This window comes from Choloepus didactylus, chromosome 24 (assembly GCF_015220235.1).
Source record: "Choloepus didactylus isolate mChoDid1 chromosome 24, mChoDid1.pri, whole genome shotgun sequence".
Lineage (NCBI taxonomy): Eukaryota > Metazoa > Chordata > Mammalia > Pilosa > Megalonychidae > Choloepus > Choloepus didactylus.
Window position 1 is genome coordinate 7,823,644 of NC_051330.1, and position 16,597 is coordinate 7,840,240.

General features: G+C 34.6%; 1 protein-coding gene across 4 annotated transcripts in view; it reads right to left on the minus strand.

The window, feature by feature from the left end:
* The window catches only part of SMOC2 (SPARC related modular calcium binding 2), a 204,177-nt gene that overhangs the window by 104,246 nt on the left and 83,334 nt on the right, over nucleotides 1–16,597 (minus strand). For 2 of the 4 annotated variants that reach the window (XM_037817689.1, XM_037817688.1), the window contains exons 5-7: nucleotides 13,430–13,477; nucleotides 10,201–10,251; nucleotides 8,847–8,921 (exon numbers count right to left, since the gene is read on the minus strand). In XM_037817689.1, the coding sequence (XP_037673617.1) occupies nucleotides 8,847–8,921; nucleotides 10,201–10,251; nucleotides 13,430–13,477 (174 nt within the window). Of the gene's footprint in view, nucleotides 1–8,846; nucleotides 8,922–10,200; nucleotides 10,285–13,429; nucleotides 13,478–16,597 lie in introns of all 4 variants that reach the window. The other 2 variants (XM_037817687.1, XM_037817686.1) reach the window with 1 other exon arrangement.

The following is a 16,597-nucleotide window of genomic DNA, read 5'->3' on the forward strand; positions in this document are numbered from 1 at the left end:
TATCCAAGACTTAATAATACACCAGGCCAAGAAGTTAATAGTACAAATTTTGGAGAGTTATCTCAGAACATTCTTATTGTAAGTATGTAGCTCATCTCTGAGGATCATCAGAACCAAGTTAAAGGCCCGTGGCAACAAAGATAAGCAGTTATAACCTTTCTGGAATTTTTTTTTTTTTAATTAAAAGCTGACTGTCCCCTCTGAGCAACTCCTTTTGGAGTGCTGCACACATTCCAAAATTAAAATCATTCTCTTGCTCAATTTAGGAAAATTCACTTTTTTCTAAACCCCACCAAAGAGCCCCTCTTGAGTTGTGTGTGCCCTTTGTTTCCGCAGAATTGTCAAAAGTTTTTAGGAGAAAAGGCTTCCTTCCCAACTACAAATAATCCAACAGACTGTCCCACTCCTTTACACCTAAATCATGGGTCCCCAACACTGACATAGGGCCTCCTGGATTTCCCTAAACTCTAGACAGGTTCCTTCCTTTATCAGTGGATTAACCTATAGAAAATATTCACAGAAATTTACCAAACGCTGATCATGCTTGACCATCTCCAGTCCATAATGGCAAGAGCTGTCTAAATCACTTTGTGTAATTTCCTGTCTTCATCTAAATCACTTTTTGCATATTTTCAGTGCCTGCCATTATTGGTATTCATTCAATGAATGAGAAATGAATCTGAAGACATTGTGTTAGGTTCTGTGGCAGTATAAGAGATTATCTTAGCCCATAATAAACTCTCATCCCAAATGGGGAGATAAAACATTGAGAAATAAATGTATATTTAAAAATGCAAACCAGAACACGAAGACAGAATGAATGACACAGGGAATGAGCCCCCAGAGATGACAAGCACATGGCAGGGCCAGTGTGGGGCAGGGAGGGAGACGGGTGAGGAAGGGAGAAGGCCATGTTACACAAAAATTGGGATCTAAAGGAGAATCAATGGTGATTAATAATTGAAAGGATTTAAAAAATACAAGGTATGGCATTCCTGGGAGCAGGAGCATGAAAAAAGAATGTTGATAAGACCAAAAAAGCTATGCTTTTAAAGGAACAATCTGGGAAATAGTTGGTTGGGAAAACTCCACATGGAAGAAAATGAGAAAAAAGACGCTAAAAGGATAGACCAGTCATGGTTATGGGATCTGGTATTTTCTGTGTGCAACAGAGCCACTGAAGATTCTCAAGCATGTTACAATGTCCCCATCTATCCCCACCTCACCCCTTCTTTGCCCAATTCCCTAGCTTAACCTAGTTAAGCTAAAGGTTTAATGGCTGATAATGGCTTTACATATTACTTCCCCAAGTTAACATTTGTATATTAATAGGGGCTTTAATTTCTTAATCCAGTTGAGCACACACAATAGCTTGAGAGTTTCAGACAGCTTTGTGGGGCCCATGCAGCAGCTACTCAGGGAGCAGAAGAAACTTCTTTATTCTGTCCGAAGTGTAATGGTTAGAAACATGCGTTCAGGTTGGTTAGTCAGAAATTTCAGTCCCAGGCTTCAGACTTTACTAGATGGAACTTTAGGTTGGTTACTAACCCTCATTCTCCTCACCTGTAAATGGATACAGGATAGGAATTGTACCATCATTGGGTTGCTATGAAATCTAGGTAGGATAGTAGGATAATACATGAAAAGAAATGTGAATGTGCAAGAAATGTTAACTCCTCTCATTATTTCTGTCAGTGTTCCAAAATAAGAAAGAAAGGAAAACATAGGAAATGTGTAATCTTTGCTTATCCTCCGCTAATTCCTAATGTGTTACACTTACTGGTAGAGTTCTGTGGTAGGAAAGAAAATTCCATCTGGGTGTCAAAAGTGGATCACTTTGGTAGACGTGGAGTCTAACATGATTTCAATGTTTGCTAATTGTTAAATTAATCACATTCATTTGTTGTGACGGTTAAGTTCATGTGTCAACTTGGCCAGGTGATGGTGTCCAGTTGTCTGGTCAAGCAAGCACAGGCCTGATTGTTACTCTGAGGATATTTCATGGTTTCAATCAACAAGTTGCTTGCATCTATGGCTGATGATATCTACTATCAATGAGGTGATTGCCTTGCACAATTAGAGAAGTCTCATCCAATTATTTGAAGGCTTTAAGAGAAGTGATGATTTCGACAGTCAGAAAGGAGAATTTCCATCTCGACTTCAGCTGGACAGATTCTCGGGGGAATTCATTGAAAACTTGCTTCAGAGTCCCAGCTTATGGCCTGCCCTACGGAATTTGGACTTGGTCATCCCCACAGTTGCGTGAGATAGTTCTTATAAAAATCTCATAATATTTACATCATATATATATATATACACACACATATATATATACACACACCCTGTCAGTTCTGTTTCTCTATATTTTCTTATAGAGAAATATGTGTATTTTCTTAGTTAAGAAAAGAGAGCCTTTGTTGACAATTTCTTCAGGACCCTAAAATTTTATTTTCTTTGATAAAATTATTTTCCAGAAAAAGACCTGAAGTAACTATCTAACATTAGCACTGATGTGAAGTAAGAAGGAAAGTACATCCAGGTTAAAAGATCCACATGGCCAAATTACTACATTACCTCCCAAACTATTTATGTATTTAAGGGGATACACTCAGGTTTTATATATGCTATTATAGAATACATTGTTACGGAAAACAGGAATATGGACCCTGCCTATTTGGCATCTCTCCAAGCCTTGACAACCTCAGCTCTAATACTGTCTACTCAATATGGGTTTGGGGAAGATAAAATAAAAAGTTTAGAAATATGCTCTCTAAACTAAAAAGGGATACCATATTTGTTATTAAATATTATCAGGGAACACAGCTGTGACTTGACAAGGCAAAAATATCTTAATATGTTAATTATGCGGGAAGGTAACAAGGATGTTGAAGGTAAGGGTGATTTTTAGTTGGAAAATTGGGAGTTGGATAGCATGGTGATATGAGGAGGTTAAGTCGTGAAGGAGTAAGTGGTGAGCCTTGGTGGAATCACATGGTCCCAGAGGAACATATTCTATGCCTGGAGGCAAAATTAGAATGATCAGGAGAACAATAATGCCAAAAGTTAGAGCCCTGAAGTCAGCTTGCACACTAGAAGATGCAATGACAATTAGGAATGATTGAGTAGGACACTAAATCCTTTAAACTTTAATCTAGGTAGCAAGTTTATAACCAGAAGTCATTTCAATTTTTTGAAACCTTCATAGTAGGAATAAAGTTTTCAGATGACCGGAAACATACTGAGTTAAGATGCTCAAGTCCATGCAACTTGGTTTTTACTTAATGAACAAAACCTTTGTTTAAATACATGGACATCTATGCTGTCCTTGAGTGGATCACTTTGCCTCTCTGATATCCATTTCATCAATTACTAAATTAAAAGGGTTGAATTAGGTAGTCTGTGTAGTTGCCTTTATTTTTCAGATGCCATCATTCCATTAAACCCTAAACAGCATGCAAGGCACTTCTGAAAGCTTGGCTTCAGTAATCTGAAGGAAAAAATGGAAATTTTTGCTCTATGACGATGAATGAGTTTTGCAACTTCTCTGAGCTTCAGCACTTTAGTTTTTCTTTTTCAATCTGTAAAACAATGGGGTTGGACTAAATAATCTCCAGGATTCAGTGCAGTTCCCAAATTGCTTGAGTTACTTCAATGTAAAATGATCCCCGTTCAACCCTCTCATCCCTGAACTTTGTGTTACATGTTTCAAACAGTATTGACTCCTTGACTTTCCTAGCATGAAAACATTATTAACCAGTTATTAGTTAGGTAATTGATAGAAATGGGTACAAGTCTTTTGGCATGAATTGAAGGACTCTGTGTCCTTAGAGTGAAAATTATGTGATGGCAATCTGGTTTTCAGTATTTTGTAAGAGATTATGACACCTGAAAATAATATGACAGCAATCTAGTTCTCATTTTATTTTTGTAAAAGAGGATGGCATCTGAAATTATATATATCACAGACGTAAGCATGAACATAATTAGTTTAAGGATTGGTTTTACCTTAACTCATCCCATTGAATAATAGTTCTACCAAAATTTGGAAACCTAGCCTTATATTCACTATACTTCTTCCCATTCTTTTCAAGCTCTCCTCTCTATAAATCATTTTGCCATGGTACAATGATTGCAAATAGTACCATTACTATAAAAACTATTATGTGAGCTTCAGTGGGTGTTTGTCCTATAGGTAAGAACCCCTCAATTTGTTTTAATGTGTTATTATTTTATGCGCTTACTCTATATATAATATTGTATTACTGATGGATTTTAGAGCCCTAAGAACGTTGGTCTTTGTAATCCATAAGCAGCACTTGCTATTTTTTGAGGAGGTTAGTAGTTTGTTTGACTAACCCCCCAAAAATGCTAATATTCCAGATTTATTTTAAAGGAAATAATCCAGAAATACAGGAAGTATCTAATGTGTCATTTAATGAGTATTGATTAAATGTGTATCAGTTCCATTAATAGATGTATGAATGAATTTTATATAATTAAAAGATTATACTTACAAAATCTCTTATCTCATAAGATTTTTTGTAATCAAGTTATGTCTTCTATGAATAGAATAATAAAACTGAATATAATAAAATGATTCAAGAGAGCAAAGTAATAAATCAATGCTCTAAAATATATATTGATAGTAATGAATTCTATTGATTCACATCATGGAAGTGATGTTTTTCTTACCAAATCTGCCAAAAGGAGACTATTTCATTTACATTTATGTTAAATTTCAATTAACACAAGTCTAGCAGTCAAATTATAGTGGTACTTAGATTATCTTTCATTTCTAGTTATTTTTATTTTTGTATATTTTCGTTTTGTTTAGAGTGTCTTAGTAAAAGAAAGCAATGATTCCTACCTTCAGAGTACCTCTGGAACATAGGATGATAAAATGCTTTATTAATTTAACAAATAAACATTTATTGAGCACCTACTGTGTGCAAAGTTTCATAGGCTAGGAGTCTTGGAGAACCTTATTTTTCTTTGCAAGAAGGGTTCGTTCTAAAAAGTATTGTCACAATATGTTCTGAAATACATCTGACCACATCTACACAGTATGATCTCATTATGCATGGTAACCATATTGTAGGTATTTGGTGATAAAAGTAATATTATACTATTTCAGTACAAAGCCCTATTTTTAATTATATAAAGAAACATCAGAGATAAAAACAAACAATCCATTCCCACTTTAGCCTTTTTTTTTAAGGAACATGAAAGATTACTAACAAACAGGATTTTTTCTTGACATACAGAATAATAAACGTCAGAAATTGTTTCATTAAATAAATTTTCCTATTTCTACCAATATGATTAAAACTAAAAGAATCTTTTAAAAATTAAAATTAAAGACAAATGAAAATCTTCTGCTATTTGAAATCTCAATCATAACAGTGGTCATTATGTGAATCCTATGATTGTTCGTCATTTCACTGTTAAAACTTAACAAATGAAGACTATTTTTAATGTCTTAAAACTCCAGCTATATCTGAATTTCTTCAGATTTTCAGAAAGAAGCTGCAACTGGACAATTGGTATGTAAAACATAAATATAATCCAATAATTTCATGCCCCATGTCTATGAATCAACTCCATGTCATGTTTGTATTCTATTCATTTGGGCTGATTTAAGTCAAATTATAGTGTAGGGTAACTTATGTAAACTGGAATTTCCTGAAACATTATTTTCAGTCCCACTAAATACTGAAAGCCTGCATTGTTTTTATTGGTTAATTGTAATTGGCAGGTCACACAATGGCCCAAAAATCTGGTCATGGCAAGTGAAGGGTGAAACACAAAAATGTACTTGTTCCATGAGCCTATATGGATTTATTTGTCAAAACCTACTGTCAATTAAATTTGCTCTTCTTAAAAACAATGTGCATTCCCAGTGACATTGTTTAAAGTAATTTGTACATTTACTTCTCAAATCAAGTTACTGCCATATTGCTTCTCCCATGAGAAACTTTCAAGATCCACTAGTAAATCCGAAACATAGACTGCTTTAATTAATTTCCAACACACTACCCTATATAATACAGAAGTAAATCAAAGAAAAGACAGCATTATGAAATATGGTGATGAGCTTGAATAAAAGTAACTGAATTTCTAAAGTTCATGAGAGAAGTTTACAGTTGATATCTTTATACAAAAGGGAAAAGTTGTCAAAGAATTGGGGTAGCTGGTGGTGGATACCTGAAACTATCAAACTACAACCCAGAACCCATGAATCTTGAAGACAGTTGTATAAAAATGTAGCTTATGAGGGGTGACAATGGGATTGGGAAAGCCATAAGGACCACACTCCACTTTGTCTAGTTTATGGATGGATGAGTAGAAAAATAGGGGAAGGAAACAAACAGACAAAGGTACCCAGTGTTCTTTTTTACTTCAATTGTTCTTTTTCACTCTAATTATTATTCCTGTTATTTTTGTGTGTGTGCTAATGAAGGTGTCAGGGATTGATTTGGGTGATGAATGTACAACTATGTAATGGTACTGTAAACAATCGAAAGTACGATTTGTTTTGTATGACTGCGTGGTATGTGAATATATCTCAATAAAATGAAGATAAAAAAAAAAAAGACCTTGAGGCAGATATTGAAGTAAAAACAAACAAAATAAAAAAAAAAAAAAAAGGGAAAAGTTGTCTATGACAATAATTTTCTGAGAATTTTTTTTCAAAATTCTATAAATATTTTTAAATTTCTACGCTGTTGGAATACAGGTATCTGGTTGTCAGACCATCGGGTTCTTCCCTTGTTGTCTCAGCTCAACAGGAGTGGAAGCCAAAAAGGATCAAGGGAAAGCCCTGGGAAGTAACAAGCTGAGGATAAGTAAAGATACAGAGGGGTTGCGGCAATGCTTATGGAACACCAAGAGGTAGAAATCCAGGCAAGAAGCCTTCAGGTTAGGCTTGTTACATCCAATCCTTCAATTACACTTTCACGAGTCATACATCAAGATTTCATCACTACTGTAGGAAAGGAATAAACTCAACATAGCATTTTCCTGCTGCCTTACAGATGAACCTTATCAAAACACACAAGAAACCTTTGATTTAAGCCTCCCAAGCTAATGAAGATATCTCATGGAACTATGGAAATGAGGAAAATTTCCATATTTTAAAAGATGATTGTTTATCCTGGAAACTATATTTTATTACCAGTTTTCTTTCCCACTGGTGTGGATATTTCAATTATATCCTTTGAAAGACAGAAGCAGAATTTTACTTTATCCGCTGTTGCTCACTTCAACCAATCTTCTGTTACTGTTTTACTTTTAGTACTGGGCGTCAAGATGTATAGAGATGACTTAGTAAGAACATAATATATATCAGTTTTCCATATACCCCTTCCCCTCCCTCTCTCCAGCCCCTCTACAAACACACACACACTCTCTCCCTCTCAGTACAGAAACACTTATCTAGATGACAAATTCTCTTCTGAAAGACAAAAATATCGATGATGGTGAAATTGGCTGATTCCAGGGTCCTTAAAAATAACTACTCTGATGCATTTCAACCTTACCAATCTCTTTCCTTCATCCTTATTTTATGTGTTTTAATCATTCATTCATTGATTCAACAAATATTTACCAAGTGCCGATTATGAGCACAGTTTTATGGAATGAAGACAGACTAGTGAACACTACAGACAAAATTTTTGCCAGAGGAAGCTTACATTTGTGCCAAACTGATTTGATTGCCTTTTGTCAACAATAAAACACTTTAGTAGTAATCCTGACAATTCATGTTCTATAAAACGTTCGCATCGTCATTTCATTTAATCTTCAGAACGAATTTGGGAGGTGGGTGAAGTAGGTATCATATCACCTAGTTAAGATAAAAGAATGGAGAATTGGAGATGGAAGGCCCCCTCTCATCCCACAAAGAGAATAGGGTGAAAAAGGTCCTGCTTCCCATTGTCCTTCATTCATATCTTCATTTAAAATGCTTGCCATACTGTATTGTAAAACATTTCCTCAACATAGACAATTTCAACTTGAGTCCTCTTCAGCATGTGTATAGAATGAGTATAAATGTCAAATATTCTTAATATCTTGAACTTTAATAAGTTTTGGAAATGTACATTAAAAACACACTGTAGGAAACCCATAACCACAGGCAAAAATCATGCTCTGATGCTAAAACTGCCTCTGTGAATGTGTGCAATCACCTAATCTCAAGGCCAACCATGGAAGATACATTTGTTACTGAATCTGTGCTTTCAAATTAGCTGAACTACTCTACACCTAGAATGGCTTCTTTCATTCAGTAAGAATGTATGAAAAACTTCATTTGAAAAGGCAAGAGGAAACAAACAGGCAATCAACTGAGATCTAAATGTACAATTAAAGAATCACTCTTCATGAAACTGGTTAAAATCATTAACCAAAGATGAAGCAACCCATTACTTGGCTGTCTACACAATGTCAAAATAATCAGTTTTAAAATGATGTAAGTTCTGTCAAACACTGTTTTGTAGCAAATGCAATGTGCACATCTTGGGAGATTTTTAAATTAAATAAGCCATGTGCTTCAACATCTCTGAAATTAAGCCAAAAATCAAATATTCACTACCAAATATTTCCATTTTTATACCTAAAAACTGAAGATTGGTTGGAAGATAAAGAGAAATCTCTTGAGGAGTTTAGAAAATTTAATAAAAATGCCAAAATTTGAAATAGTTTTGGTGAACAAATCGTAAGAATTATTTCCACATGGCTCACTGGTAATCAAGGAAAAAGGTGTCTTATACATTTAACTTCAACAAGGTAAAACTATTTTCTACATCTATTAAATAACTCCCTACAAAGTAACTTTAGGTGCATTTTACCTGAATTTTTATTGGTTTTGTTCTGCCGACTTTTAACTTGTTCAGTCCAAAGCGTAGGGTAACGTGATGCAATATCTAATAAAGCAAAATAAAATGATAATTATTTTTTAATTCATCATGAAAAGACAGAGTTTCTCAATTAAAGATTTCAGCAGGTAGTCTAAAAAATGAATAAATAGTAAAGACACACTACATTTTTAAGGAAATAGTTAAATGATTATTTGCATGAGTCAAAAGGAAACAATAATATAGATTTAAAATTATTATTTTTGGCATATATTTTTCTTTTTTTTTCTTCATCCAAAAGTGTAATTAAAAGCTCTTTCAATCCAGAAATGTCCTACTTTAAAAGAATCATGTTGAAAAAAATAGCCCCATATGCAAAAAGGTAAAAGATGGTCATTCATATCACATACAGGGTTTTCACTCAGTTAAAAGATTCAATACAAAGTACAATGTATAAAATATAATTTGTACCTAAAACTTTATAGGATTACATCATTTTTTGTAAATTTGATTAGCAAATAAAATTGAATATTTATTATGCAGGTCACTATTATTTACCTAAGAACACAGACTCCAGAAATAGACTACCTGAGTTTGAATCAAACCTTCACCATCTACCAGCCATAAATGAACTTGGAAAAGTTATATCAGTGTTCTCATCTGTGAAATACTATCTGAGGACTCAATGAGTTAATGTGTGTTCAACACATTTCATAGCACTTAGTGCCTCACAACTGTTATTTATTATTATTCTTATATTATTATATGCAAGGTATCATGTAAATCTACATTTCAGTCTTTGAGATTTATTTATAATATGCATTTCCTTATTTTTACCTTGTCTTAAAACCCTATCTGACCCCTTTTAACTTGAGAATTTCTTGTATGTTGGCAAATAGCTAAGAATATTTATTAAAGGGTAAGAAAAAGAAATCTATCCTTGCAATGTCTATTTACAAAGCTATGAACAGGCAAAGTGACACACATTATTGTGCCCTTTTGAAATATATATTTCATATTATCTAAATGGTAACATTTCAACTCTCAAGCAGAAGATAAAAGGCTGCTTCTGCTATGTCTTTAAATTTTCATTTAAAAAAGATGACAGCTTTCTGCTCTATGAAAGCACTGTGTCAGTGGGATTCAACAGCCAATATTTAAAAACTCATTCTCCCAAAGTCATCAGGAAACATAATGGGACTACCCTTTTAAAGGTGGTAAGTGGCCAATTATAATCCATTTTAACCAGAGTTCTAACCAAGATTTGAGCTTGATTTCATTCCCCCAATTCCATGACTGCCCTTGGGCTATTTCAACTGCCAAGACCGTATTATCTACTGGATCTCACCTTCTTCATCTCCTTGAGGCTGAGTCTCCAACGCGGGAGCCGCGGCATCATCTGAATTCAGAATGGAAAAGATTTGCAAGGAGACTACAATTATGAGAGTAAGTTAAATAAGTGTGCATACATGATTGATGCTAATGATTAGCATACAGCCCCCACAAGATTAACCAAAACAACAACACAGTACAGATTCAAAAACTGACACTGAGGCAGTGCCTTGATTGAAACAATAAGTTATTTTAGTGAGCCATTATTTTAAAATGCTGTTCAACGCTAAAAACATGTTTCAGTGAGAGATGTGTTAGATTTGGTTCTAAACCATCAGAGCCAATTAGAGGACACAGAAATGAGGAAAGATAGAAATAATAGAAGCAAGGGAACTCTAGCACGGGGAAAGAAAATTCGAAATCAGAAAGGCAGTGAATTCAGTTCACTAGAAGTTAAAAAATGAGGGAGATGGGCAAGGAGGAGAATTGTCAAAGCCAGGTGTATTTAATATGTCCACTCTTTTCCTAGGTTGAAAGGCAAAGTTTAAAGAATCATGGAGTGCACTGCTTCCCTGTACATCTTTATAAACCTTTAGATCTCCCTCTACCTACTTCTGTGATAGAACAGTACATAAAAGAAGCCGAGATGGGGAGGTACAGGGGGCAGAGTGGAAGGAGCAAGAGTGAAAACATGATCAGAGAATAGAGGAAAGTGTATGTGGATTTTAAAAGTGCCCTTCATTCATTTCATTGAAAACATAATTCAAATGAATATTTTTTTTTAATTTATAGAAAAACACATTTTGGGTTTCCTGGTTAAGCATACGTTTTTAAAAAGCTTTGAGACATAATACAATGACACTGCAAACGAACTTCTAGAAGCTGTACTCCAAAGGAGTGAAGTCTCCAGCAGGAGAAGTAATTAATTACAAGGCACATTGCACGGACTCCCAAGAACCATCCTGTTATGTTTTTTTCCCCCACACTGAAACATGCTCATGTAATTTATATAATAATTTCAAGATCGAAATACAAGAAACAGTGGTGGAAATCAGGGCCAGGCAATATGGATTTGCTTTGTTAATTTCCCAGCTTTTTGAGGAATGAAAACAATGTTTCTCTTAAGTCCTTTTCAGGGTAAAGGCAAAAATAGAAGTTTTCAAAAATCATCAACATTGAACAATCTCCTTGAAAAAAGTTTGCTATTTGTCAAATATTGTCAAAATGTAACATCAATTATTTGAAATATCCAAGTCTCATATTGTTAGTGGCAATAAATTAGGAGTAGTTTGCTAATCAATATTTTATAAGCTTCTTCTAAGATTATAGGTCCACAAAGCTAAAATAAAATGGGGAACATATTGAAAAGTCTTTGAGAATGACAACAATTAAATATATTTTTGTTGTGTGTTTTTGCTGAGGACTAAGCAGGTCATCAATCTGGGGCCACAGCCCTTATCTAAAATCCCTGGGGCCATGCCAGCTGTAAATTCCACAGAGCCAACCCAAAACTCTGCATATCTAACCAAATACTCCACCTAACTAACCAAAACTCCACAAAGCTAACCATGATGAGTGAAATGATGGGCACAGGTGAAAGAATAATCATTAGTCACGTGCCCAGTTGCCTTCTTCTTCCTCCCCCTTCCTTAATTTCAAGGACCAGAACACATTGCTATTTTCTGCCTTTCTCCATCCTCCCTCTATCAGTTTCATTATCCTCACACAAACTCGTCTCTCCTGACACCTGAATAATAATTACATTCCCATATAGCCCACTGTCACCTGCAGAAGACACACTTAAGAAAATAAAACAAAAAAATAGAAAACTGTATTTTTCATTTTCTCTTTTCAAGTTTGTTAAGCATTTCATTTTTTATCTATAAGCCAGCTTTGATGCTGAATTTGATATATTTTCTCTGTTACATGTATTAGTGTCTGTAGAACAATGGAGCTTCAATAGAAGAAACTTGTTCCACCTTAAATTAATTTCTGTGCCCAAGTATCAATTCCCCAGGAACTTTTTCTTTACAGTGGGTTCACCAGGTATCATAATGAAAGAGATTAGGAAATGCCCTCTGAAATAGCCTCCTTCTGAAATGCCCTCCTTCAATCTTCTCCCTTTCAGCATTTGATTAATTTTTCTAATCATCAGTGTTGTCACTTCATCTTCTCTAAAAAATATTAGCATTTCTACCTCCAATAACTTAAAGGCTCAAATCCAACCAGTGTATTCCAGCATTCAAGACCATTCAAACGTGAAAATCTTTCTGTCTGTGAAACTTTATGTCCTTCTTGTCCAAAGACAGACCCTCTCTTAAGCCAGTAGTCCTGGTTTTGCCTCATCTGTTACCAATTTTCAGCTGGAAAATGGGCTATTTTCCTCAACAATGAGCCTTTTCCTGCTCCACTTTATACCTGTCCAAAGCTTTATATTCACCATGTTCCAAATCAAGTACTCCTCTCCATGAAACCATTCCATCAACTCTGCCTCTTCTCTAAAACTTCATCTAAAATAGTACCTATTTCATGTATGTACCTATTTCATGTATGTACCTTAATAATACCAAGAGACTGTAATTTTCTAGGGCAGAGGCAATACCTAACTCACGGTCAATATAAGCTTAAGGAATAGGAATGAATAAAACTCGGGACTAAAGGATGAGAAAATTCATAGTAGACATGTCATACTACTGAGAGACGAGCCTGGATGCTACAGAGTAATTTTAAAAGGAAAATGGTCAACTGTTCTACCCGATTCTGGGTTTTAGCACTCAAAGAGGAAGCAATTGTTGTATATGGGGAAAAGCTTTCTTTTTATCAGGAAGAGTTGAGACATCTCTGTCAGTGGTCCTCAAAGATTGATCTGTTTTAGAATCAGCTGTAGAGCCAAAATACTGAATCTTTGACCCTGCTCCAAAGCCACCAACCCAGGTTCTCCAGGGTGGCACCTACCAACTCCATGTTATAACATCTACAAGTGGTCCTAATACATGCCAAATTTGAGAAACCCTGATATGGACACCAAATTTTCCACCAAATTTGCCCAGCACCTTGCAAAGTACTTGACAATACTAAATACTGAATAAATTATTTGTTGAATGAATAATTAACAAACTGTTTCATCTTTCATTTTGATTACTGATAAGCATTTAAATTTGAACTTGAGAAATAAGAGTTATTTTAAGGCATAGATTTGACTAGATGTTATATATTTATCATGGAAATTCATTTAAGATAGTTACCTGATTTTCCTGTGCCTTCTCTTTGTGGTAACTTTTCATTTATGGAACCTAAAAGAGGAAAATAAGGAATAATATTATTTTTTCAGTGTCAAATTATTATCAATAATTAAGTTATGCAATTATTTTTTTCCATTTTTAATGGAAATTTCTAGTTAAATGATACAAGCTATCTAGTACCATGAGGTGACATTACTATCTAAAGTAACAAGCTCTAGAATAGGAAACATTAGAAGATTAGTTTCTAGTTCTGCTGCTAATTAATTGAACATGTATGTAAGACCCTTTAAGCCAATATATTAAAGTCTCTTTACTTGAAAAGTTCCATAATAACCTTCTTAAATATAACACCATGTTGGGTGAATGGAGAGATTTAGGTAAAAAATTGAAATATTTTTAAAAATAATAAGTTCTGCAACTAAAGATAATTTAAAAAAAAGACCCTAGTTTCAGTTTGATTCCAATTTTATAGAAAAGAAAATGTGAAACTCTCCTTTTGTAGGGGAAATATACTAAGACTGACTAAGTAATTTGTGACATGATTGTTCAACATTTCTATTTTACTAAAAGATTTATATTGCAAATATGAGTCTTGTACTTTCTTTTCCAAAGGACTGAAACCACAATAGGTAAAAACTTTTTCTCATCATCATTATTATACCTACTCAAACGAATAAAAAAATTCTGTTCATAATTAATTGGGAGTTTAATTGTGATTCATTTCAGAATACTCTGTTCAAAATTAATTTAGAATTACTAAAGTAACATACTAGGCACCACTTCTTACTTCTTAGCAGAAAAAAAAATGTCTTATGAAATAGAGCTTAAAATTCATTGGTTCTTTTTTCAACTTTTGGTAATGACATTGAAATATAGGTCCACATTTACATTAAAAATACAAACTTGATGACATTCTGAAGATGTTCATCCATTTTCTTGGACGTTTAACAGTAATATAATGGGAAAATGTACAAACAATTAATTGCACTGAAGATTTTTTGATTGCAGAAAAAAATAACATAACCTTTTGGAGACTGTTCATTATCTGGCGATATAGATGGAACTCACCCTAACTATGGTGGTGGGTTCTCATATATTTATCCAAACTTAAGTCAGTGAGTTTACTTAAGGGAACAAATTGCAACCATTCCCAAACAACCCATTTTCAATAGACATTTATCTCGCAATGCCATGGTGGTGATGGTTGAATGGTAATTTACATGTGAATGCTCTCAATTATTTCCGTTCCAAGGATTCCAGGAGCCTGCTTTGGACATGTGATGCTACTGCTGCACATCCCATGAAAGAACTGAATAAAACTTGGAAATTGGGTTTTGCCGATAGATTAAAAAAAAAAAAAAAAAAGATTTTCCTGGTTCTTATCTCTTTTCAGACCATTTTCAAGTGTTTATGAAAGCAAGCCATTTGGTTATTTCCCAGCTGTTACTGTTACCACTTGGCAAAATGCTACATTGTTTCCAGGTGTCAAAACACAGAATTTTATTTCTGGTAAGAATTCCCTGAGAAATAAAACTGACTCCATTGCGTGGCCATCTCATAAAGCCTTCAGAACCCTACTTTCTTGTTTCTCCCTTATGTACAAAATCTTTACAAATCCAGGTTTCTTAAAGAGCTTACGTTTCTAGTCATCAATTTACTTGCGTGTATGAGTCAAAAAAAAATTTCCTACTTTTGATTGGAAATAATATTTCAGTGATATTTCTGAATATAACTACGTAGGTTTTTATATTGTGAGTTAAATGTAAACAGCCTAAATGATAATTAGAGCAGCCCCCATGAGAGAGCCTCTCAATTGAATTTAGATAATATTTTGTAATCTAAGGCCAGAACAGTCCAAACTGCAGATTCAAAATTTGATTAGTGGCTGAGATCAGAAAACAGCATTTAAAAATCATCTACTTCTACCCTCAGGCAATCTTTCTCTCCAAGCAAACCAACACTGTGGCCTGCTCATCCAGCCCCTAAATTCAATTAGTATTTACTTCAATAAACCCCAAGAAATAGGATTCTATCTTGTTCTTAATACATCAGAAATAATTTTAAAACAGAACCAGTGTCCCTTGATAACCTGCTCCAGGATTCAAATACTTTGCAAGGCAGAATTTGGGACAGATTCCAGGCAAAAGATTTTTCCCAATACCTTCCAGCTCTAACCTCCAGAGCTGTAACATCTTGTCCTCAGAGCCAAGGAAAAAGCTCCACAGCGTTCTCCATGTGACAACACAACCACATAAACGAACACGAATCCAGAACAAAAAAAGCAACCATTATTCTTTTATTACATTTTCCAAGAGAGAAGGATTTATTGAAGAATTCCCAAGTGTTTGTAACAAGCAAGAGTCTAGTACGTAGGTGCATTACAAGGGGCCTAGAATCAAGCACTGATGTGCACAATGTTTTGGAAGACAGTAGACAGTTTTGAAAACATTGGGCTGGTTTCCTAAATCTCCAAAATCTGATAATTATTCATACACATGAAGACACTTATAAATGATGCTCCTTGGGTTGGTATTTCGAAAGACATTTGAATTTCTTCTGTTTGTGAGCTCTCATCCCATTTAGATGCCATTTTATAAAGGGTAGCTTTCTTAGCAATTAGGGTAGGCGATTCTGGCAAAGGAAACCACAAAAATACAAAATGAGGAAAAGTTCTGTGATTTGAGGGAGGAATAATGAGCTATTAAGTCTTCAGGTTCTAAGCGATTGGTTCAAATCCAGCTGTACTCAGCAATAAGGTGTTGCCAAAACAGCCCTAGCAGAAAGGATAGTATTTTGCTAAAAGAGCTGGTGGTCTAAGACCAGCTTCTTTCACAAGTACTTAATGCACTTTAAAAATAAATAAGAAAAGAAAGATCTGTGATATTTACGGTTGGAGGAGAAGTGAGAGGGTTTAATGAGGTCAGCTCACCGCATAGGAGCATGTGTTTAACATGGGGGATTGATGACTCCTTCAGCTGGAAGTTAAACAAGCCTGTTAGCGTGATTTATCCCTTTCTGGAAATCTCCCATCTTGGGGCAGGTTTACAATGTAGGGCAGTTTTTCTTTAGCGAAAAAAGAATAGAAAAAAAGAAATAGAGAAGGCTGTGCTCTTCCCTTGCTTACCGGATGAGGGTTTGTCTGGGTTGCCTTGTTGGATGACCCCATTGACA